Source organism: Dermacentor albipictus, chromosome 6, assembly GCF_038994185.2.
Source record: "Dermacentor albipictus isolate Rhodes 1998 colony chromosome 6, USDA_Dalb.pri_finalv2, whole genome shotgun sequence".
Taxonomy (NCBI): Eukaryota; Metazoa; Arthropoda; class Arachnida; order Ixodida; family Ixodidae; genus Dermacentor; species Dermacentor albipictus.
Window position 1 is genome coordinate 103,952,678 of NC_091826.1, and position 24,889 is coordinate 103,977,566.

Here is a 24,889-nt window from a genome sequence, read left to right on the forward strand (position 1 = left end):
AAATGAAAACGTATGTTTTTAGCCGATAGCACAATTGAACGTAAGCTGATTCTAAATAGAGATGGGAGAGAGAGAGAAAGCCGTTTATTGAAACGGCAGAGAATTCTCCTGGCGTGTGTAATGTCGCCCACATGCTACTTGCATAGAAGAGGGATTGAAAGGCCCTGAGAGAAAGAGGGCGGAAGACAAAGAAAAAAAAGACAATTGTGAGAGAGAAAAGGTAGACTTAGTATTTACACATGTTCCCTCTGTTTCATTCAAAAGAAGGCGATGTGAAAATTAAGTTTCTTCCTTCTAATGTGTATATAAAACAATTTCTGAAAGCTTGCCAAGCAAACCAATATCTTGAAGGTCAGCAAACAGCAAGCTTAAAGCCAACCACTGCTTCGAAAGACAAGGCGTAGGACCTCATGTGATTCTAAGCGTTAGTGGTGCCTGACTAATTTTGTCCACTTTGTTTTCACGTGACTTTCTTTCACTTATATAGGCTGGGCATTCTAACAGGAAACGCTCTATTGTTTCTGTGCCACCACAATTGTTGCAGTACAGTGATTGGTAGATTGCCCAAGTCGGCACAAGTAACTTCACAAATGCAGCGTTCAGGCGAAGACGATGATACTGTTTTCTTGGCACCGGGGAAGTTTAGGCGTAGTTATCGATCCCTATCCCGGGTCTATCGAGTGAAGGAATGTACGCTGGGGTACATGTTGGGTCCAGGCGCGCTTCTTTTCCACACAAGCATGACTTTTTGTCATCGCCGATGCGTCACTTTTTTGTATAACACATCTTTACGTATTTCTTGTACTCAAGAGCCCCTGCGGGCTGTTTCATCCGTCATCTCATTTCCGTGAAGACCGCAATGTCCTGGAAACCACTGGAATGCAATGAAGTGGCCAGCAGCGATTTTAAATACTTTTTTTATGAAATTACTTTCAAAGTGTTCGAGGAAATACAGGCTTCCATTACGTTCTAACAAGGCAACATATTTTACCTCATACACCCGACAAAAAGAGTTGAAGACGGAGCTTAAATTACATTTAACAGCGTCGCTATTGAAATACACGTTTTTATGATTATATTTCAGTGCAAAACTGACACATAATGCTCATCTAAAACCACCTTATCAGCGAGTTACCTAAGATCGCTGCTGTTCTCATTAGAATCTAAAATTTCATTCCATAATGTCTAAAACAATAACATTACCATGCTCTGTTTCTCTCACAGCCATATGCTTTAACTTATTGGTATGGAGAACGACTGCTAAAATAAATTGCAAGGGACTAATAGCTCTCCGAAAGGTATTATTCGCTTATGTATCAAGACTGATATGAAGACATACGAACCGTGCCATTGCTTTCCGCAGATAAAATGTTATATGAGCAATAACAATACTGATTCGGATCCATAAAGGCAACCAACATAGTCAACAAAAGTAGGACACCTGTCACGCTACCCACCATGCACGGCAGAGCACACAACATGCACGTTGAACACCAACAACACAAAACAGAAATTTCGATAGCAATATAGGAACTAAATAAATAAGTAAATAAGCAATATGGCCAGACACATATAGGAAAGTATTTACAGAATGGGTTAAAGAAATTTTCCATTAGGGTATTTTAGCGTCGTTGGTTTAGTGTTATATGTAATTTGCGATTACTGCAGTGAATCATCGAGTTACCTTGTTTCTGAGATTTTCTTGATGCATTGTTTGTTATTCCCACCTGCACGAAGCTAAGAGAAAGACTTTTTTTCTTTTATTTTAAAAGAATATATGCTATTGCATCTAACGTTTCAAAGCACTGTGTATGAAAATTCGTTCGTATAAGTTAACAGTAGCTTTACCTTTATACGGGGCATTCACGTGACGTCACTGTACGCCATTGCGCTTCACTGTTCACAGCTTCCACTGTGCTGAGGATAAGCGGATCGAGATAATGCACATCTTTTTGACGTGCTGGCTCAACAAAAAATGGCGCTCTCGATGACGTCAATGCACACCTCCTATGTGTTGATTTTAGCGTGCTCTTTCTAGCGCTGCATAACGCTGTAAAGTTGTAGTCGGGGGTAAATAAATAATAGAGAGTTTTCGCGTGTCTGGTATTCCGGCAAAGCTTAGTCGGATTTTCGGGTCGGCGGAGGTGTAAACGTTAGCGGCCGCGGAGTGGTGAGTGGCGTCACCACGCCGGCAGCTCACGTTTACGCCTCCGCCAACCCGGCAATGCGCATAAAGCCTTGCTGGAATACCAGGCACGCTAAAACTCTCTAAGTGGTTCTACCCGCGTGCTCACAACTGGCTCCAGGCTACTGTACGCGTACGGCGCTATGCAACGTTGTAACTCATCACAAGCTGCACGGAGGTCAAACTAGTGTTCATATCCGCACGAATATTTGTTGAGAGAAAACGAAGTCTCATTTTTCGCGTAGCATGAACCAGAAACTTCTGCAGAAGCCGAAGGGAGTGGGTGAGGGTACTCTTACCATCTGTTGCAGTCGACGTTGACCGTCTGGTTCTCGTAGTACCGCACACCGTCGACGATGCACTCTGCACAGTGAACAAGGCAATGTAATCGTACTGTGACGCGGACGCTGTGGCCGGTGAGATGAAACGTGGAAGAGATGTCTGACTTAAATCGGCCTCAAAAGTTTACGGACCATGCTATGAGACAAAAAGTTCAGTATTTACGTAGCCTGGACACGCACGCAACCAGATAAGCTCACAAACTGCTCGGAAGTTGAGCATTTCATTATATCGCATGGTGCAAAATTGGCGACGTTCTTGTCGAAAAAAAAATCCATATGTTCCCATAACCACCCTATTCAATAATCCCATATGAGGCATGTAACTACATATAAAAAGTCATATATGTTCGCATCTTCATAGTAGATTGTTAGACATAATATATATATATATATATATATATATATATATATATATATATATATATATATATATATATATATATATATATATATATATCATATTATATTATATCATATCACAAGAAGCCAACAAACACTGACACCAAGGACAACATAGGGGAAATTACTTGTGGTTAATAAATGAAATAAAGAAATGATAAATATAATGGAAATTAAAGTAGATGAAAAAACAACTTGCCGCAGGCGGGAACCGAACCCACAATTGGTAGAGCATCGCACGCGAAATGCGAAGGTTGTGGGTTCGGTTCCCACCTGCGGCAAGTTGTTTTTTCAGCCACTTTAATTTCCATTATATTTATCATTTCTTTATTTCATTTATTAAGCACAAGTAATTTCTCCTATATTGTCCTTCGTGTCAGTGTTTGTTGGCTTCTTGTGATATGAGTATATATATATGACTTTGTTTGATGGGGACCCACTCTACTGTGAGCGCCTGAACTTGCTTGTCTGATGCGGCGTTGTTATCATCCCTGTTATAGTCGATAATAAAAAGCAGCCCTAAAACACTGCGCTCGTGTCGTAATTCTTACTCGTCTCTTGTGTATCGCGCTGTTCTTCGTCGATACTGAATACCAACTCGCCAAGAATCCTTGTACTCTTTAAATCGGTTCAGGCAGAAACATCCTTTAAAAAGTCCGTCATACCCGCCGCGATATCCTAGTGGCTGATAGCGTTGCTCTACTGAGCTTGAGGCCGAGGTCGCGACTGGCCGCATTTCAATGGAGGCGAAATGCGAAAATGCTCGTGCATTTAGAATAAAGTGCACGGCCAAAAAACGAAAACGAAAGCCCAGGTGGTCAAAATATTTCCGGAGTAGTAATCATGTCGTGGTTTTGAGCAAGAAAAAGCCCCAAGATTTTTCGCTTAGCTCCGTTCTCAACAGTTACTTATTAAAGAAGGAAATTACGAACCTATGAATTTCGCTCCAGAATGCCAGCGCCGGCACAGCGACGTGACGTCACTGTTGTCGCAATATATTTTTCGAATTTGAGTCGTTTTCTTTTTCCAAAAGAAGAGCTTTGCTTTGCAGCGCTACACTTTCTAGCCTTCCGGTGCTCAGAGCGGATATTCAATTTTGACTTCGGCAAGAGGGAGGGCAGACATTGTTGCGAAGTGTACCCACATTCGTAGTCGACGCGTAGGGAGGACGGTTGCGGTCGGACAGGGAGCCAGAACACGATAACGGGGTCACCAAAGGAACCCAGTGCTCGCTTATGCATAGTTGGTTTCCCTCGACAATTTCTAGGTCCCATTACTACCGATGGGCTGTCTCAAATCTTACTTCCTCTAATACAGCGGACTTCTCGTCCGATAATATACTTCGCCCGCCCGTGCCCTGTGGGCGTCGGAAGCAGACGGCGTGCGTACTTCCGGTTGCAACGGCCGCAGTCGTCGGCTAATTGTCGTCTGCTGCACCGCGATAAAAAAAAAAAAGAAACACCACGAGCGACGTGGCTGTTGGCAACGAGAGCGGCTCGGGCACGTGGGGCGACCATGAGAACGGAACAACGCACCCTGCAAGGCGCGCGCGATAGGCTTCGAGCGGGCACCACGGCAGAGTGTCTCATTCATTACGGGCTTCCGCCCTCTCGTCCTACAAGTCTGCTTCGCTGCAAATGCGCCTCGCACTGGCAAGCTAGCTGTTTTAATCCATTGACAAGAACTGCAAGGCACCACGTCACAGCAGCATGTACATGCCACTTCGTTCACTCGCTTATGCAATGACAAGAGTATAACTGAAATATACGGCGACAAGAGAAGGAGCGCAAACGCAAGCAAAAACACACTGAAATGTCGGTGACGCGGATCCAGCTACCGGAAGAACACTTACTTCGAGATGACCATGTATTCTCATGGAAAAAACACGAGCCACCAGTAAACGCAATCTCTTCCTCTTCCGTGAGTTGGATGAAGGGAATCAGCCAATCGAAAGGTTCGATCGAGTGAGCAAGAAGAGCACGAAAAAAAGCAATCATCGACGCACCTGAAGGCACTCAGATGGAAGGCGACTCAGAAAACACAGATTCTGCTTTTCCATCCTTGAGGACCATCGACGTCTTAAAGTCAGGACTGGCAGTTTATGATGCAGGCCACTTTCGTACGACATTAACTTTTCGCTCGCTTTATCCCGCGAGAGAAGCCTAATTTCCCATTAGGCGCACCAAGAACATCTGCACATTTCGCCAACTTTTCTCCGTGCACCCTACTCACCCAAACTGAGTACGCGACCCTGTCGCACGAGGCGACTCTCTGTGCGCGTTCAACAGTGTTGGTGCCTCATAAATCGAGCGAGCTCCCTGCTGTGCTCGGTGTCATGATTCGAGGTGCTACGGGGGTCAGTCGTCAGTGGTAGATGCACTTCACTGCTGCCAGCGGTTAGGTTTGGTGCGACATTGAAAATCGTAAGTTCGACAAAGTGGACGACGAACAACGCGGAATCAGAATTATTTATTGCTGTCTTGTAGCAGCATTAGACCTTGGTCACTATACGAGTCGCTTTGTTCGGTAATGCCCACACAGTCTATGAACTGACTCCATTTCGAAGGTTGACAGTACTTTGACGTGGAAATGCAATCTCGTTCGTGTATGCGGACTTAAACAGCAAGTTTGCGTGGATCACAGTTTTTCCGGTACCTTGCCAAACAGTGCCCTGGCCATAAACGGGATATACATTCGTGTATTCATTTACGTACCTCACAGGCTCCCCGGTTGCAGTATTAGGTGAGGGGGGAACGCATATTAGTTACAAGAGGAACAACAGCTACCTCATGCAACACTCAACGAAACAAAAACAGAAAAACTAGCAAGGCTTGCGCAAGCTGACGCTAAACCAAATAAAATGAAAAGAAATGAAAACCGGGTGCCACGTTAAAAAATCTCAAACGAAACAGTGGTAGTCGTTCGTCGTTCTCCATGACAAAACGACGAACAAACAAGGATATCCTTTCGCTAAACGGCTTTCAAAAGAGCACACAGACAGACTGCTCTCAGCGCGCCGCGAAACCTTTCGATGACGTAACCGAAGCGACGTGTGCGGTTACATCTGCCTCAATGTCATCGGTTGTATTGTCTGCTGTCATCTCGACAGACGGTATGGTGCGTCAACCTTATGTGCGTGTTATGTTACGTTGCGACGACTATCATTCGCTTCTGGTTTAACGTGAGAACGCTTGTGCCGAAGCGTTCCAAGGGCGCTGTTCTCGAATAAGCATGCTTGCATATAGCTTTCCTTTGTATTTTTTTTTCAGTAGATCGCCTGATTAAGTACACGAGAGAACAAAGAATGGGTACATCCTGGGCTACTGACGTGGCACTACCTGCAGAGTCTGCAAGATTGATTAGCATGTGAATGAGATGTTTAGCATTATAATCAGATGATTAGCAGTGAATTAGATGTACTGTCTCACCTGTACATGCTGTGTTTTTATGCTATACAATTTTCTTTTATTTTAGAAATACCTATGAGCGCAGCGAACGTGGCGTTCTTACAGAAGGGCTCCTAGGGAAGAGGTACATATTTTTGCACTAATAACGTGAATTTCAGAAGACTAATTAACAGAAAATTTTCAATTATTTTTTATAGCATTGGAGGCAGTCCCACCGTCGCGCTGTATTGGCTGTTGGCAGTTTAGCCATTCTATGGCTTCGTCAGCATCCAGCTTTAAGAGGAAGTATGATGGGCGCGGTCCAACAGCAGGTGCAGACCATAAACCGCGCCCACCTCATAACTGATTGATGCTGTGACGAGTATAATTTAGATAACCTTTTTTCCTTCTTTTTTTTACAGTGAAGTTGTTAGCGTCTAGTTGGTCGACATCTTTCGCGGCGTCGTCCCCACGAAAAAAAAAATAACGAAAAGCTTTAGCGATTGAAGCGAAAAGTGTATACATTCTTTTGGTATCGCGCATACAACATACAGCGCAGCATTCCTTCCAATAGGGAACAAGCATTCGAACCACATAATTGATGATAAGGCACTCCTGATAACAATGCGAAGCATATAGCGCTGGCTTCTCGCAAACGTTTCACGGTAAAGATTACTGCTGCGCAAGCTGTCGCGGCGACGCTAGCTTGCGAAGTCAGTAGTGACGTCACTAGCCTTTCATATAGAGAAGAATCAGCCTAGCAACTGATTTCACGGTTGTTGCAGCAACGCTATGCGTGGGCAACGCATAGTTAGGAGTTCCTACAAGCAGCGTGAATACAAGGAGCGGCAAAAGGAAAAGAAACGACAATACGACCAGCGGTGACGAGCTGTCAAAATTACCGTTACTACCATTAGTCTAGAGCAATAAAGCATCGCATAACCCTCTTATCAGCTGTAGTGGTGGTTTTCAACAGCTGCGCTGGGCATCCACTTTCACAGGGCCTGGATGGCGAGTCAATTTCTTTTTTTCTATTTGCTTTGCACTGAATCGATACAATATGTTATTTCTTCTAGAATTTTGTCAGTTAATTCCAGTTTGAAGCTGTGTCATGCGGTTCCTTTTTGTGAAAACCATTCAGCATAACGAAAAGTGGTTTACTTCAGAAGACCTTAGTTCACTCGAGTGCCAGGGACATCAGATAGAGCATATTGTACAGTTCAGAAACATATTTCAAGATTATATATATAATTTCGCTCTCCAATCGTGGAAATTGGGCATATTCGTGGCTAGAAAAAACTTGGGTAGCAAAAACGTCGTCGTCGTCGTTGTTGTTGTTGTTTCTTTTACACTTTCTGGCCTTTTCCAAAACAATGCAGTCTGTTCAGCCTTTTATGCGTGGCACTTCGGCAACACTTGCTTATCATGCATGACTTTGCACGCATCACTTCCCTTTCGCGGGAGGCATAGGCTTACCTACACAAAATTCATAGGCATGAGTGCACAATCTTACTTCTTTTGCACATAATCTTAATTTTGACGTAGCGCAAGCTTGTACTGCCAAGTAAAGTGAACGCGCCATGTTTTGTGGGTGCATATAGCAAAACTAGAAAGCGAAACGAATTTTATGTTTTCCGCACAGTGTTTATATGTCTTCCTCAAAGCGAAGTTCCCCTAATTTCCCGATATTTACCTCATCAAAACTCGCATAAGTGGAAGCTGCGCGAAAGTGAAGCGTTTTTACAGTATTATCTGGAATATATTTTGAGTACTTTGGATGCACTTCACAAGCGCTGATCCAGTCTCTGCTAAATATTCACACATATGATCCATAATAAAATTCGGAGCCGCAAAAGCAGGAACTAGACACGAGAGCACTTCTTTTTTTTTTTTATTGAGCAAATTCTGCTCGCAGCAATCATTCGGCCGCCGCTGCCGCACATCTTACTCTGCGCCGACATACGCTTTGAAGTCCCGTGATCTAAAAGCCATCATTAGTCAGATTATTCCACCAGCTTCCCGAAGTTTGGTCAGCAGTTCAGCATCGGAATGATCCGGAGAACATCGGTCAGAACAATATGGCAGCTGCCATAATTACAAGCGTGAGAAGGGATACAAGGAGAAGTGAAGCTTGTTCTCGCTCGGCTATTATCTGTCGGCTAACTGACGACTCAAACGACCTTTCACTATTTTCCAGCGCAAATTCATTTACCTTTCTCTTTCTATTGTTAAAACTTAAGACCTTCGCCAGAGCACTTGAGCCTTTATTTACCTCTAGCATATGGATACTTCTGCATTGTAACAGAAGGTGTTCAATACTTTCTGGACTATTTACATGCGCTACATGCAGACGAATAGCCATCGGCAAATTTCCTTTTCGAGCAGATCATTCTGAGAATCACGCAGTCTCAAACCGCTTCGAGTTTAGTACTTTACATTATGATTAAACTTGTATCTCCTTCGCCTATTTATATCTTGCTGTTTTATGTGGTTGTGTAGCTTGCTTACCTCGATCCGTTGCCACTCTTTACTATACAGGCCCTTGTTCCCTCTCGGATTTTAGGTTTGAGGCACTTTGCTGCTGTCGACGCGTCCGTTAACGAAGTAATTACTGATTAGTTTCGTGGCACATATGGACATTTTATAAATTGTGAGCAAGCGTTTTTCGAAAGTTGCATACGGATTTCCGTATTTTACTAACGCCTGCCCATCAGTATGCGAAAAACGAGTCCGTTGCCAAATGCGGGCGATCGCCGAGATTTCCCACGGCCGTTTGCGAGCATATTTTGTGGAAGCTTCTGCCGAAAATCTGGGCGCTGGTATTCGTAGTCGGCGAGTATATTATACGGAACGTAGTCTGTTGTTACAATATCTACTGTTTCTCCGTGGGACGGGTACAACCAAGATGCGCGTTTCTGAAAGACCACAATCATCGGCGTGTACTGCTCCACCTTGAATTTCAACCTTCAAGTTATATCACGAAAAGCAAAAAAAAGGCACCAAGAAAAACATACAGGGAATTACTTGTACTTAATAACTGAATTAAAGAAATGATAAATGAATGGCAATGAAAGTGGATGAAAAAACAACTTGTCGCAGGTAGGAAACGATCTCACGTTTTCGCATTACGCGTGCGATTCTCTAACCAATTGAGCTACCGCGGCTTGGTTTCCCCATCCACGTTCTTTGGGTATTTGTGTGTTAGTACTAGAACTAACCTTGGGAGTGCTAGCCAGCGCCACCACTCACTTTAGCGGCATATGTGGAACATCCTTTCTGCCGCAGGCGTCACGAGTACGTGATCTTTCTGGGCGAAGGCAACTGGTCAATAAACCCTCACATGCTAACTGAAAGCATCAATGTTGCCGTATTCGAGACCCAAGTTATGCAAGAACGAGAAGAAAGGGGGTTCGCTCGATTGGCTAGAGAATCGCACCCAGAGCAGCATGTAGGCAAACACATCTGCGCCGGCAAGCATCTCTGCTTTTAAATATATAGAGATCTTCCGCACACTGATGGCATACTTTCTTTTTCCTGTATATTGTCAAGCTGCTGGTCGTGATCTCGGCGTTCCTCTGACGTGCGCTTGGACCCGTTCTTATTACCCCTCGGACTTCTTTGTCTGGAACCACTTCTGAGATTGCACCGGCTCGTGACTTGTGGTGCGTGTGAGACCCCACACTTTACGCTCGATTTCCAGCTTTCGATCCCTGTGCGTTCATGCAGTCTCTTCACGGGCTGCTGACCTTCGGACTGCAGTGCCTTTCAAGAAAGAAAAAAAAAGTTCTGCTCTTCTCCTGTGAACAGGTGGATTCTCGCGCTATGACTTTTTTTTTGTAATCTTTCTTTTCTTGTGACGCCGTCGCGTGCACTCATTTATCGCTTAGACTTATTGAGAGGTAGCGATATCTACGTGTACACATGCCCCCTTCTTCACGTGGCGTCCTTCGGGCTTTGGATTGCTCCCCTCCCCTCCCTGGCGATTTCTTTTTTTTATGTGACACTCGCAGTTTTCTCGCATTTAAGTTTGTTACATTCGAGACCTTCCATCCGTCTCAGAGCCTGTGCAGCCTCGTAGGCTATTTACTATGGCGTCGCCTCGCCCCCTCCCCCCCCTCCCGCCCCCTCGCTTCGACACAACGCGCTGACCTCAGCCAGTTCCACGGAGTGAATGCCCCGCTCCGTATGGGCTTCTTTCACTCGAGTCGCTGCCACAGCGCTCGCAGCCACGCACCAAGAAGCCATGTTCTCTGCCTCGCGTTATTGTGTTTACCTAAACTGTCGTCTGCGAGTTGAATTCGGCAATTTCCGGAAAAAAAAAACTAAATAAAGCTGCAAGACCGTTTCCCGTTTCCTAGCGGTTATGTTCCTTCCGTAAGTTTACCCTGCTTACGAGTTCATATCGGATGCAAAGGCGTTGATGAACCAAAGCTATCATCAATGCCGCCCTTTGAGTTTCTAATATTAACCCGTCGCACGAGTACTTTAATAAAAGCGAGCACGCAAAACCTGCTCCAAATTTGGCGTCTTGTGCGGCGTTCTACAAACCTGCCGGTGGTTTCCAAGCACAGCTGTGCTCACGTCGCTTGAAATCCACGTCCTGCTGGGGGCAGGGGCCAGGTAAGTATGAATGGATACATAACTTTCTTTGATTGCTGACAGAAAGATTTGACGTTCGCTCCGTTTGATATATATCCCACGAAGCATCCCCATAATTGTGGGTTATCTTTCTTGTAGGTCCGTGATATGCTTGGGTAGAGTGCCAACCTTCTTCTTCCTGTCTTTGCTTGCATTTTATCTCTCTCTTTCTCTGCCAATTTTTAATGGGACGAAATTTCCTAAACTCAGCTGATTTTGTCATAGTGTATGGAGTTAATTATTATTATCAGGTTAACGTTACTCTTTACTGTTTGCTAAAGAGGTTTCGATATTTTCGCCCAATAGTCAGTTTAAGTATAAGTGACTGTTTATTGCTGTAGCGCCACAGTGCCGCTGCTGACACGTGACATTTGAGAGCTTTAGATGTGGACGCCCAAAACCCTGTATGACCCAAAACCACAGGACGTGGCAAGGGTACGCGTAGCGAGAACAAAAAGAGCGCGAAGGGCCCACACTGGAATCCGCGCCCCTTAACGCTAGGGCGCTGTTGGGTACCGTATTCTAAAACTCTCCATTGATTAACCTGCCTTTACAGCTCTCGTAATGCCGTCGCGGTGACTTTTGGTGATAGAATTCTTAGAATTGGGCAGGGTATACTGTTACGTTGCCCCCCTGTTACATGTATTATTTGAGCACGGATGAACGCAGCTCCATATCTTCCCTTAGACGCGCACATTCGTATGTTACTCTTGTATTGCCTCCTATGGCCTTTGTATTTCGTCTGTCTAGTATTCGCAATAAGGTTACAGTCTCCAATGTCACGCAGCAAAAGTAAACGTATTCTTTTTATCGGCACACTTGGCGTTTACAGCAAAGATTCGGAAACTGCAGCTTTCCAGGGTGTGGAAAATGTATTTGTTTTCAAGGATGAAAGGAAAAGAGCTGCTCTTCACAAAAGGCGCGTAACTTCATTTACCCAAAGGGGAAAATAAAGTAGTGCCAAACAAGCAAGTAGCGGATATTGCCGATCAAATGCAATATCGATGACGATTGGCCATCGATGACGACCATGGTATGCCAGTTAATGACACTTGCGAAACAAATTGGGAGTTGAGAGCACCACCAGGAGGCGTGTGATTTCCGAACACATCGGCTGCAAGCCCTGCTAAACTATAGGGTAACTTGTTTACCCGAGAAGATGACGAAGCATCGTGGACATCATTTCTCCTAGGCGCTCGCTCTGCCGTGGAGCACGGCATGCTTTGGTTCTTTTCTGACGAAGAAAGTATGACTTATGTGGTGGATGACAGGAACATAGCACGATAATTTTTTTCTTTTTTTAAGCGAAGCTTTATTTGCCCGCTTTCCCGGGTTTGGTGTGGCTGCCTGTCAGCTGGGTCGGTCGCTCACCGAATCCATTTGTGAATCATAGGTTATATAAAAGTACCCCTTGTATTCTGACCATATACGCAGAACTCTCATCCGCGTAACCAAAAAAAAAAAGTGTGTTCCTGCATAAAACCTGAATATGTAACGTCGGCTCACAGGCGGTTCTAATTAAAGCACGCCGATCTGTTGACGGAATGGTGAAATTTGATTAACGAATTCCTCGATTTCTTTGATTTAGACATTGCACACTTTGATCTAGCCCTACGCGTGTGTCCATCCTTGGCCATCCCTGTTCCTCTAATAATGCTACCTAAAAACTGAATATATATATATATATATATATATATATATATATATATATATATATATATATATATATATATATATATATATATATATATATATATATATATATATATTGATTGACATGCTTTACTTTTTTTTTTACTTAGCCATTCCGTATGTGCCACTAGGGGTGTGCCTGCTCTTGGCCAACCCACCAGAATGCGCATGTCCCACTGCGGTACAAGATGTACAAAATCCGTAGGTGTTGCCCGATATTTCTCGTAAATTTCTACGCATACATTTGTTATCACCATTCCTTCGTCAACGAGTGTTATGCGTCGCCTTCGTCTTTGTGACATTGCTGCGTAATTTGTCTCGCACTGTGCATCCACTTGATTTGGTGCTTGCATTTCAACACAGCTTGCGAACGGCGCAGCGCTTAAACATTAAAAAATTACATGACACTAAAGTTGCGACCTACGTGGTCGATAAACATGAACGTTCCATGAAATCACTCAATGCATGCGATGACAGTAAACAAAATTGTATGCAACGCCAGGAGTTGAAAAACATTTATTTACAGCCTTTTTTTTTACTTATGGGGTTTTACGTGCCAAAACCACTTTCTGATTATGAGGCACGCCATAGTGGAGGTCTCCAAAAATTTCGACCACCTGGGGTTCTTTAACGTGCACCTAAACATTTATTTACAACTATACTTAATCTTCACTTCATACACATTCCAACATTTGCATTAGATTTTTTTTCCATCCCTACAGATTTTTCCAATGCTATGAAAGCCATGCTATCATTGTCTACCGTGGTCTTGAGAATTGCCAGCTATGATGACCGCGTCATACGGCCCCTATTTACCCCTGATGGCCTCAGAGTAGGTGCATGCTGCATATATTGAAGTACTGGAGGTAGCGGCAAAACATGTATTTTGTTTCGTGACGGGGGCTACCACACATCTTCCAGTAAGACTCTACGGGAAGGAGGGAAAGAGATAAGAAGAAGGCACGGAGGTTAACCAGAATCACGTCCGGTTGGCTACCCTACACCGGGGGAACGGGAAAGGGGGAAAACAAAGATAACAGGGAGAGAGCGGAGGGAAGGAAAGAAGGAAATTGCAGTGAGTTCGCTGACGTGTGTGGCCTTACAGAAATTGCAATTATAGTCACAAATGGTCGCACAAGCCCGTCATCCTTAAGAAGCACAAAAGTGCCTTCACCGCTTTATGGGCGACGGGCGATGGGGGCGGTGTTCCAGCAGCACCTGCACAGAAAGCGGCCGATTGTCCAGTTTTTGAAAAGCTTTGGTAAGTTCTTGTCTCTCAGGGGTGTATCGTGGACAGTGGCACAGCAGGTGGTCGATGTTTTCTTCCGTGTCACAGACCTCGCATGCTCCACTGTAGGTCACTCCAATTAATGTAGAGTATGCCTTTGTGAAGGCAACTCCTAACCAAAGGCGACAGAGAAGCGTAGCTTCACGTCGAGGAAGTCCGAGTGGAGGCCGGAGTTGCAGGGAGGGGTTTAGTCGATGTAATCGTAAGTTTGGCGAGTTCCACTCAGTCAGTGTGAGACTGCGTGCCAAGTGTCGAAGCTGCCTAGCGGCGTCTGTCCTCGAAAGCGGAATTGGAACGCTCTGCTCTTCATGATGTGCTGTACGAGCAGCGTTATCGGCGGAATCATTGCACTGATCCCACAATGGCCAGGTACCCATTGAAAAACGACCTCGTGACCTTTTATGCGAAGCATATTACGAGAGCTCAACCCAGCTCCTCAGGCGCGGCGGTGTCGCCTTGAAACCACGTGACACCGTGACGTCACGACAGAGGAGAAGTGGCTTTGGCTCAACTCTTGCAAGACGGGCTGGGTGGGAATCGAACCAGGGTCTCCGGAGTGTGGGACGGAGACGCTACCACTGAGCCACGAGTACGATGCTTCAAAGCGGTACAAAAGCGCCTCTAGTGAATGCGGTGTTGCCTTAGAAACGAGCTGTTTCTAAGGCGTGCGTCTCTTGCTCAGGCGCACATTTCGTTGCCGCGCCGAACGCTGCTTTGCTCGACGCTCACCGCGTCCAATGCGGGGCGCGTAGTCGCTGCCCTGTAGCCCATTGTCTTACACCCCTTGGCGGGTCGACGGGAACGCTGTCGCGTTCCACTCTTGAAGTCGAAGCAGTAATGCATGAGTTGTTTCTTCGTCTAGCCGAACCAAATATAGCCAAGCAACAGCAGTTCACCAGGCTAAACAGTGATTCCACAACTAAAATAAAGGCTAGTATGCTTCGCATCCTGGGCTTAACCTTACCTAAGCCACAGCCATTTTTTTTTGTTGGACATCATGGCAAAGTTTCGCGATTTCGTATGTCAGTTGGTCATGGCATCCGTGTCGAAGAACTGACTGCGTGCACTGTAATGCCGGTTTCGAATCACAGAACACAGCCCATTTTCTAGCTCTTTCAGATTCAATGAATTCCAGTGCTCGACGCAGGGCCGTTAGTTCTGCCGCCGTTGAGGTCGTGACATGCGATGTCTTGAAGCGCAGTGTCATTCCTCGCGTTGGTACCACCACGGCACCACCGGAACTGCACGACGTAGTTGATCCATCGGTATAGATGTGGACGTGGTTGCTGTACTTTTCATGCAGAAGAAGTAAGCTCAGCTGTTTTAGAGCAGGGGCCGGTAGATCTGTCTTCTTCTGTAGTCCTGGAATCATTAGATGTACTTCTGGACGGCTCAAACACCACGGAGGTAACGCTGGCTTGGCCGCAGGTGCGTACCCTGAAGTAAACGACGCACGAGGTGCACTGACAATGCCGCTAAATGTCGAGCAGGGCCTTGCAGCAGTGAGGCCCGCCAAGTGGTGAGAAGGGGTCCTAGCGTAATGCCTGAGATGCATACGCATTGTCTCAACGGTAATGTGCGTCTTGATTGGGTAATCCTGCGCAAGGGCAATGGTTTCAGCCGTCGATGCACTGCGTGGTAAGCCGAGACATATCTTAAGGGCTTGGGCTTGAATGCTCTGTATCGTACGCAGGTTAGACTTGCAGGTGTTGGATATTGCAGGCAGGCTGTATCGCAGGAATCCAACGAACAACGCGATGTACAGCTGTAGCATAGCGTGTACAGATACTCCCCAACTTTTTCCTGCAAGGAACCTGAACAGGTGACAGATAGCAGTCAGCCGCTTTTTCACGTAATTGACGTGCGGAGTCCAAGACAGGTCTCTGTCAATTACGACTCCCAAGAACCTGTGACTTCTGCTGTATGGTATAAGTTGTCCGTTAATAGATACGCCGTAACCAGACATTGGCTTCCTCGTGAATGCCACCATTGCGCACTTTCCGCATGAAATTTCAAGTCCCTGTTAAGACTCTACGAATACACACATGACCTAAATGATGCAAAAGTGGTTGCCTGAAAAATTTCTACACTGCGTCATTCCTAACATGTAAACACCTGACTATCTGGGCCTAAACGATGAACTATTACAGAGGAGACGCTGGTGAAAGGGGGTCCAACAGGAAGCCATCCTCACAACAACAAAGATTGCCTGAAGGCATGGTTTTGTGCCCTTGGTGACCAACACCCGCAATGCAGAAGTTTTTGGAGTCATATCGATTACCAAGGATTTGATAACTTGTTTTTTCTAATGGTTAAATAATATATGGAATTTAAGAAATTTCAAAAGTTAGTTCTTTATGTATGTATGTATGTATGTATGTATGTATGTATGTATGTATGTATGTATGTATGTATGTATGTATGTATGTATGTATGTATGTATGTATGTATGTATGTATGTATGTATGTATGTATGTATGTATGTATGTATGTATCAGCCCTTGAGAACCGACAAAAAAACAAATGCAATTTTCAATCAGGAGCGACCAGTAAAAGGTCTATCGGAATAGCTGTCTCAAGAGGCAATGGAACACGTACAGTGCCCGTAAAGCGTGTATAAGTCATCTTTACGCTCTCTCAGCTTAGTTGACCGACAAGAGGCAGGAGATAGCGCGGCGACGAAGCATTTCCGCGAAAGACTGAGTATCGGTTCTCGACCACCGCACGGCGGCGCACGTAGGCTTACTATACTACCTGACCCACGCGTGTATCGAGTGCTTTGAACCTTGCTGTGTTGCGCCTCCACTGAGCACATGGCGCGAGCTTGGGTGGAGTGCTCCGCGTGCTTCCAACGTCGCCGTGGTTCGTATATAGTTCGTCTTCGTCGGCGTCTTTGATCACATGTGTACGGGTTCTTTGTGCTCTGGGTGAGAAGAGCTCGATAAGCCTCAAGTGTGGTGGCACACTGACCCGGCGCTGTTTGATTGCGGGCTCGTGCGACGTAGGAAGGGGAAGTCGGTCTGCTGCTGCATTCAGGCGTCACCGGTCGTCTGGAGTCAAGGCCGGCGCCCTCAGAGCCGCTCTACCTAGACGTGGCAGTCTGCTTATCGCTTCTTTATTTTTTATTTTTTTGGTACGTCGCGAACAAGAGAGGGGTCGAAATATTGATCTGGTGAGTGCCGGATGTCTGGCTTGAATGAATGAATACGTGTTGTTTAGTGGCGCAAGGGCCAGATATGGCCAAAGAGCGCCAAGACAGATCTGGCTTATTTTAAGAAACGTGATGGCGGCTTATATACCTATAGGAGTTGATTATATGCATTGCAGCGATTTCGGCACTTAACGTAGTGGAGTGAAGCGTAATTTCTCTGTACGGAGTGCCGTGACGTGAAGGCGTGTCCTTACACGCCGCATCACGAAAGTCGCTTGAGCGTCGCGGTCATTCCGATTGGGAAGGTAGCAAAGAAACCGCGCATTGTGACTGCGACGCTCAAAGATGAGGCGTCGCAGACTCTGACGGCCGTGGAAGCCTTTGGTTTACTTTTAACAGCACTGTAAAGGAGAGGCGCATGTGCATTGTTTACATTAGCCTAGGACACCTGTGGGATACGAATATCGCTTGTACATACTTACACGAAACGAATCCCCGCTAATAGCACGGAGAAAACGAGGAAACCCACCACTAACGCCCGCGACACTGGTCTTTTAAGTATACGCCTAGAACGTTTGTGAACAAACAGATACCAGTTGTCCGCATTCTCCGAAGCGGCCATCGTGCGTGGGCTGGTAGTAATTAGCGCAGAAAGCCACATGCCTGAAGGTGCTCATAGTCGCGTAAGATAGGAAAAAAAGTATCCTTCCGTCGAAGACAAACTAAAGATCGCGACGTCACTCCAACAGAAGAGACGCCGTATGCTCATCTCCACAATTCTTCGGGCGACCGCTGAACGAGCGAATCCTCAGAAGGGGCTACCGGGCGAGCGTGCGGCATTTCCAAGGCGCATTATCGTGCCGTGCTCCTGACAAACACTGCTATCGAGGCGTGATGCCTGCCAAGTATTATCGCGATCTCTTGGTCCTCCACCGTTCCTTCAGCGAGCTCTCCTCGAGCGCTTCTTCCGTGTCGGCCAAAGCAAACGTTCCCTTGCTTGGCCCGCTCTCGACGTCCGGTATAGCGACCTGTGGGCATCGTCGAGGAGCTCTAGGACCACGTTGCGCGTTCCGTCCCGCTAGTGGCGCAACGTGTGGTTAGCCCTGCCTGGCCAACCCGGTCGTCAGACTGTTTGGGAAAGCGACTCCTCTGTAATAGCAGCGGCAGGGTGCCTGCGTCGTACCTGGGCTGCTCCAGTGACCGATGGCCTCGTGCTGCTAAGCAGAGAGGGTGCGGGTTCGACTCGTGGGCGCGGTGGCTGCGTGTCGCTGGGACCGGATTGTAAAACCAATCGTGTGCACCGTGCTTTTGGGTAAACGGTAAAGAACGCTCAAGAAAGTAATCCGGGGATCTCGACTACGGCATGCCCGATAACCCGCTGTGAAGTTTCTGATAGTTAGGCCCCACAATACTGTGCTGTGACGGCGTCACAGCAATGGTCAGATTGAATAAATTTTGGCCTGGGAACGACTGCTTTGCTTTTGAACAAGCGGCGGTTGTTCGGTTTGCGCACTGTACCACGCATTGGTGGCTATAGTATGGAGAGAGGTAGTGGAGAATCAATGTAGTCTGTATTGTGACACTGAACGACACGTAGAAGGTATAGTACTGAGGGCTTCGGTTACAGCGCTTGCCTATCAGCTAGGTCTAGTTATTCTGGCCACTACTAGCTAACGCTAAAGCGAACGTGCTTTCCCTTGCTGTCATTTGCTGGCGCTTTAAGCAGCCTTGATGGCCAATACGAAAATACTATCTGGTGGAAGACTAGATTGGTGGAAGAAAAGTAAGGAAACGAGAAAAAGCAGAGGCTTGCGAAAACAAAGTTCACAATAGGGGGTAAGAAAATTTGGTTATAAGAATTCATCGTGGGTTTCCTTTTTTTGTCTTTTTTAGCCTAGGTAGGGCATTAGGCAGCATAATAGTTAGAGCTCGGTGGCGCAACCCACCGCCTCGCTCCTAAGGGGCCGCTCATCCATTCATCTATCCATTCATGCATCCATGGCAACCAAAGGTCAGTGGGACGCCTCGCATTGGGCGCTCATGGGAAGACTACAAATGAAACTGTGCAGAATGATAGTGGCTGGACAAGTTTTGAAGTGAGGGAAGCTCACGGTAAAATCGACTATGAAGAACTACTGAGGAATATCGAAGAAACTAAATGGGCTGAGAGAGTGTTGAGGGATTTGTACTGGAAAAACATTGATTCACAGTGAAGGAAAAGAACTAGGAAGCTTACCAGCAAGTATGCGGCCTGTGGGGTGGGCAACACAGCAACAAAGACGGTCAAGCGGAAAGTCAGAGAGGCTGAAATAATCTCATGGGTGGCGGCAATGGAAAAGAAACGTGCCATGAGCAGCTACTTACGAGTAAAAAACGAAATCAGGAAATAAACAATTTGTGATAACTCAAAGGGAAGCTCATTACTTTTCGAAGCGAGATCCGGATGCCTTAGAACACGCACCTATAAAGCGAGATATATGAAGAAAGAACAACCATGTGCTTGGTGCGGCAAACCTAGCGAAACGATGGAGCACGTTTTATTAGAATGTGAAGATATCAGCTCAGCAGTCGATTTAGGCACCACTGGCCTCCTTGAAACCCTTGGGTTCAGCGAAAGCAGCGGGAAAGTAAGCATGTCCGCAGCAGAGGTTAGTAAGAGGCGCTTGGAAGATTGGTGGAAGAAATCTCGAGAAACGACAAAAAACAGGGGGTCAGAAAATTTGGTTATGGGAATTCATCGCGCGTTTTCTTTTTCTTCCTGTTCTTTTTTTTTCTTTTTTAATCTAGGTAGGGAATTATGTAGTATAGTAGCAAGAGCTTGATGGCGCAACCCACTGCCTTGTTCCAAAGGGGACTCTCATAGCATCATAGCAGACTCTCATAGCAGAGCACAGGTCACGTGGTCACGTGGTTCCTTTCAAAAGGACCACCCTGTATGGTGACAGCTGTTGTACAGCCCCGATCACGTGCGACAGCTCCGCAATACTTCTAATCCAATAAGGCCGGATAACTGGAAATAAAGTCGACGGTTGAAGAACTACCACGACACGACAACAAGTTGCTTAAGCGCACTGTTGCGTGGTACATATTACCGCTGTGCAACGACCTCGTGCGGATAGCCTGGATTGATTTTTGTTGACTGACTATCCCCCGCCACACAGAAAGCAAAAGAAAAACGCAAGGACAATGACAGACATCGCTTAGTGAAAAACTGCAGAATAACTTCGACCACATGGTGTTTGTTGACGAGCATTCTGTGCTTGTTGCGTCAGTGTTTTTTTAATTCCTCGCTTTATTTTTCTTCAAGTAGACCACCGCAACAGCAGGGAATCGAACACGCGACCTGATGCTCAGCTAGCAGAACGCCACGAGTCAGCGACAGGAGTCTCCCATAAATGATGTGAACTTCTTGCGTGACGTGTTACGCGGTGCGATTTCTGTGATGCGTTCCTGCACTCTCCACGAACCCGTGTGTCGTGTGTTGAAGCATGCAAACGTCTTCGTATGTGTTTACCCACACTCTTCGCGCGCTGGCAACAAACTTACGAGGCACTTTTTTTATACATAATGACGTCCTTACTTGAGTCTTCTTACCTGTCCTTTTATTTCTCTTTCATGAACTACTCTTGCTATGTCGTGGAGAAGTTAGTGCTTTGAATTTGTTACATAATGGTAGACTTTTACTTATTTCACTGTATGCTCAAGCACTGTCAAATGTGTGCCTTAAATCTATCTATCTATCTATCTATCTATCTATCTATCTATCTATCTATCTATCTATCTATCTATCTATCTATCTATCTATCTATCTATCTATCTATCTATCTATCTATCTATCTATCTATCTATCTATCTATCTATCTATCTATCTATCTATCTATCTATCTATCTATCTCGACAGATTTCCCCCCGCATGCGCGTAACTCACCGAGGAGAACCAGTTGTGGCGGGGGCTCGACGATTCCCTTGCACACCCTCGGGTAGTCGGGGCAGCAGTCTCCGTTGCCTGGCCGCTCGCAGAAGACGTCGCAGTAGCAGAGCGTCCCCAGAATGGGAACCGAGCAGTCGTCCATGCGGCCACGGCAGCAGGGGTCCCTACGGGCGGCACAGTAGTCGCCCACCAGGTCGGGGTCGATGGCCGCTGCGCAGGTCACGAGGCACCAAAGCAGGACCCAGGGGCGGTGCGGAACGACGGGCCGCGTCGTTCTTCTAGAAGACATGATGGCTCCGACCTGTCGCGAAAAGCATAGTTGATCGACGGACTGGTGCGCTTACGGCTCGTGTCGAGTTAGCCGGGTGCAGAGTTGTTTACTGTCACCTTTTTTTTTTGTCTAACTGAAGCCGCAGACGGCCGTTTATTTCTCAACACAATGCGAGACCTTTTTTATCGACCACGGTTGTACGGTGTTGTCCCGAGGTGGTGGAAAGAAATAGACCACCGAACGACCCGCTGACCCCAAGCATTAAAGAGAGACCCCAGCGGCTAAGAAATTCGACTGCATTTCTTGCGACAGTAACAAAGCTAGTGGCATATAACACTCTATATTCATCGTCAAAATTACGTGAAAGAATAAAAATGCAAAAAAAAAACAAGTCAACCACGGAGATGCGGATGGCATATTGTACATGTAACGTATAAAACGAACCATTTTTTTGTTTCATTTTCTGTTAATAATATCACATGTATGACGGCTACGGTTTGTATTACGCCATTATGAAGAGCATTCAGGATTGTGCACTATTGCTCTTTGGGTGTCTCACCGAGAGTGATCGGCGCAGTCCTTTAAAGATATACGAACAGCTTGACCTGCGGCGTATCAAAGCATCCTAATGAAAGTGTGTGCGCCCTCCTAGTGGAAGAATTGAAGTGATTGCTCATATTACTTTATATTCTTTTATAAGTCAACGCGCACAACTTCACTGCACCGCTCTGTTGTCCCTATAGTTATCTTCCATTCTCTTTAATTCCTACGGTGACATCTCACGACTGGCATCAGGAGCCTCATCGCGACTGATTTTGTTCACTTTCCTAGCTTCGATAACTCGAATGGAACGGGTAATTTATCGATTACGTACTCCCGACAATAACCTCCTTTTTTTCTTTTCGAGGCTAGTACCACCATGAGTACGGAACGTAGCGCTTTTCCTTAGCACGTACACTTGTCGAAGAACAAGGTCGTAGCTTCGATACTATACCTAGCGAAGTGCTGTGGCGCGGCTTTCTTGGAGCGAACGGGTGCGAACGCACAATATTGCTGGAGCTCCTTAAGAAGCCGACAGTGGTGCCACAACTGCAGTCGGTCCTCGTTTAGGGCGCATGGTTAAACGACCATGGAGAATGGTCGTTTAATGGTTAAACCCCTAAGGAGAATGTGGTGAAACGCAAACATTGTTTCGAAGCGTTTGCACATCAATGAGGCCACAGTTTAGCACTACTGCCTTGCAGCGCAAAGTATACGAGACAGAGAAGTAAACGTTCGGAAAAGGTGCCTCGGTACAATATTTAAGAAAATATATATTTCAATATTTGTCGTTTTTTAACGAAGGTATCTTCGCGGGTGTCATCTCCTTAATTACAAATAATTGTCTCGAGAGTCTGTAAAAAGGCGTGCTGTTCAAATGTCTGTGGATCACACCAAACGAAATAGAACCTTTCTTTCAAATTCACGGGAGCTTCTAACTGTGGCATAAACAATAAGGATAGGTCAGTAAAAAGGCAAAGCTGTCTGCTGGAAGTGTACAAAAAAGTATACGGACTGTATACATTCGTTAATGTAAGAAACAGAAAGACGTTCGAATGTCCACCACTTCAGTCCGACGCTCAACCTCAACTTATCCGTGAAGTCCTACCCCTCCCCTTTGTGAACAAGTCAGCCTGAGCATGAGAACCAGCAGGCGCAGTTCGTACGGCTGAGGTATAATATAAACGACAGTTAGGTGCAGCCTTCGGCTTAACACCGAGTGACATCGGGTTGCATGAGTAAGGAACACTTTTTTTCATACACACGCACACAAAAATATGCTTACAATATGTCGCATTTAGGACGATGTAGTCTGGCACTAACTTGAAAGACATGAGTTCGAACCCGAAAGCTCAGTGTGGTCCCCACACCGCATCAATGCGGAGTCATTTTCTAGAAACGCAATAACTATCCATCGACTTAGGCTCACGTTAGAAAGTTATTGTCAGATTACAACACATGGCCTGAAATCTTGAAAGATGGGAAACTAAAACTGAAGAGTAAGTGGAAGAAAAAACGACGAGTTGTCCAGATTTTCAATATGCGACTAAAAGTAATCAAAGGGGGAAAAACGTTTTAATCTCTAGAAATTTTTTTGCGGTCAATGTTCGCAGTCAGTAAGTCAAGACAAACTTCCCTAATTAATGAAGCAATGAGGGTGCCGTGACAAATCGGGATAAGTAAAATTCGGAGATAAAACACCATAGCGAAAGGGGCGCAGAAAACTAAAGCTCCCTTGCCGCCCAGCTATCGATAACCTTCATGCTGAGTCAGCTAGAACAATTCTTAGTTTTCCTTCGAATGACGTGAGTCACCCGTCGTAAGCTAATTCTCGGTTGTGCTTGTTTCCTTAAATGCTGCAGCATTTCTTTGCGTGACATCGCACGCTTACGTTAGTCTGGCTAGCTATACAGAGATTGGCTTGAATGCGCACGAACGTAGAATAAGAAATTGATGGCATTATCCGAAAGAACCTTACATCTGTTATATTGGCACTACGACACTATGCTGCACAACCGTTTTGCATTGACCGCAAGAGAGAGATGAAAAAGCAAAACGTTTTACAAAATTACTCCGCCAATTCGCGAAATGGTGGCATAAAATACACAGTCACAAAATGTGAAGTACCCTCTTTGGCGATGTTAGAAATCGGGAAGATACACGTACGTGCCACACTTTCGCAGACACCGTCCTCTACTCGCTGTCGTAGCCAGCTTACATATCACGGGGCACCAGCGTCACCACAACTGTCGCCCCCAAATCTAGTCACAATAAACACATGCAAAGCCATTAGCACCGTACCGCTGTAATGTTGTGGCATTCTGATAAATAGTCATAGGGATAAATTCTGGGTCAATTTGTTGTCATTCACTTACATCTTTTTTTTTTTTACCGCCGTCACTGCGGTTGCTTCCGCGGTCTGAAGGAATTATGCGCGGTGATCACGTTTCATAATTTCCGCAGAAATAGAAAAAATAAGGAAATCACGACAAAAATGAAAGGTGAGCTGCTTTGCGGGGAAGGCTTCCAGTATTACACCGTCTATTGCTAGCTGGTAAGATCGCAGTGCGAACATACACTTGCCTTCGAGGGTTCGCCTTCGGATGGGGTTTACACGGTACGCGTGAGCGTGCTCGGGGTCACCTACGGTTCCGGTGGTTAGCCGCAGCCTCTGCCTCCTGTTGGGCCCGGCGCTCTTGTGCGGGAGCTCGGCCAGCAGCGCAAGGTGTCAGTGCGAGGGAGAGGGTGGACGCGCCGCGATTCGCGCACGAGGGAGAGAGATGGACGCAGCCGTGGGGAAGGGGAAGCTGCTCCGGGCCGTGATTGTTGTTTCCGAGGCTCGAAACGGGAGGGGGGGGGGGGGGCGGTGGAGAGAGCCCGCATGTGCAGAACTGGGAAAGGGAAACGCTGTTTTCAATCCATTTTTTTCGGTTTTGAGCGTTGACTCTTTCTTCGCTCCGTGAGATTCTTTGTCGGCGTGCGGCGCACTTCTCTCCCTCCCTCTCTCTGTATTCCTTCTCTCTCCACTTTGGCATTAGCGAGTGAATGCGAGAAGTGTCGAGCCAGC

The 24,889-nt window shown here is 46.1% G+C and overlaps 1 protein-coding gene across 2 annotated transcripts in view; it reads right to left on the minus strand.

Moving 5' to 3' along the window:
- The window catches only part of LOC139061317 (uncharacterized peptidase C1-like protein F26E4.3), a 46,957-nt gene extending 22,410 nt beyond the window's left edge, over positions 1-24,547 (minus strand). Inside the window, exons 1-3 of one of the 2 annotated variants that reach the window (XM_070541172.1) lie at positions 24,406-24,547; positions 21,009-21,312; positions 2,485-2,548 (exon numbers count right to left, since the gene is read on the minus strand). In XM_070541172.1, coding sequence (XP_070397273.1) covers positions 2,485-2,548; positions 21,009-21,300 — 356 coding nt within the window. In that variant the 5' untranslated portion in view covers positions 21,301-21,312; positions 24,406-24,547. Of the gene's footprint in view, positions 1-2,484; positions 2,549-21,008; positions 21,313-24,399 lie in introns of both variants that reach the window. The other variant, XM_070541173.1, reaches the window with a different exon arrangement.
- Positions 24,548-24,889: the final 342 nt, after the last annotated feature.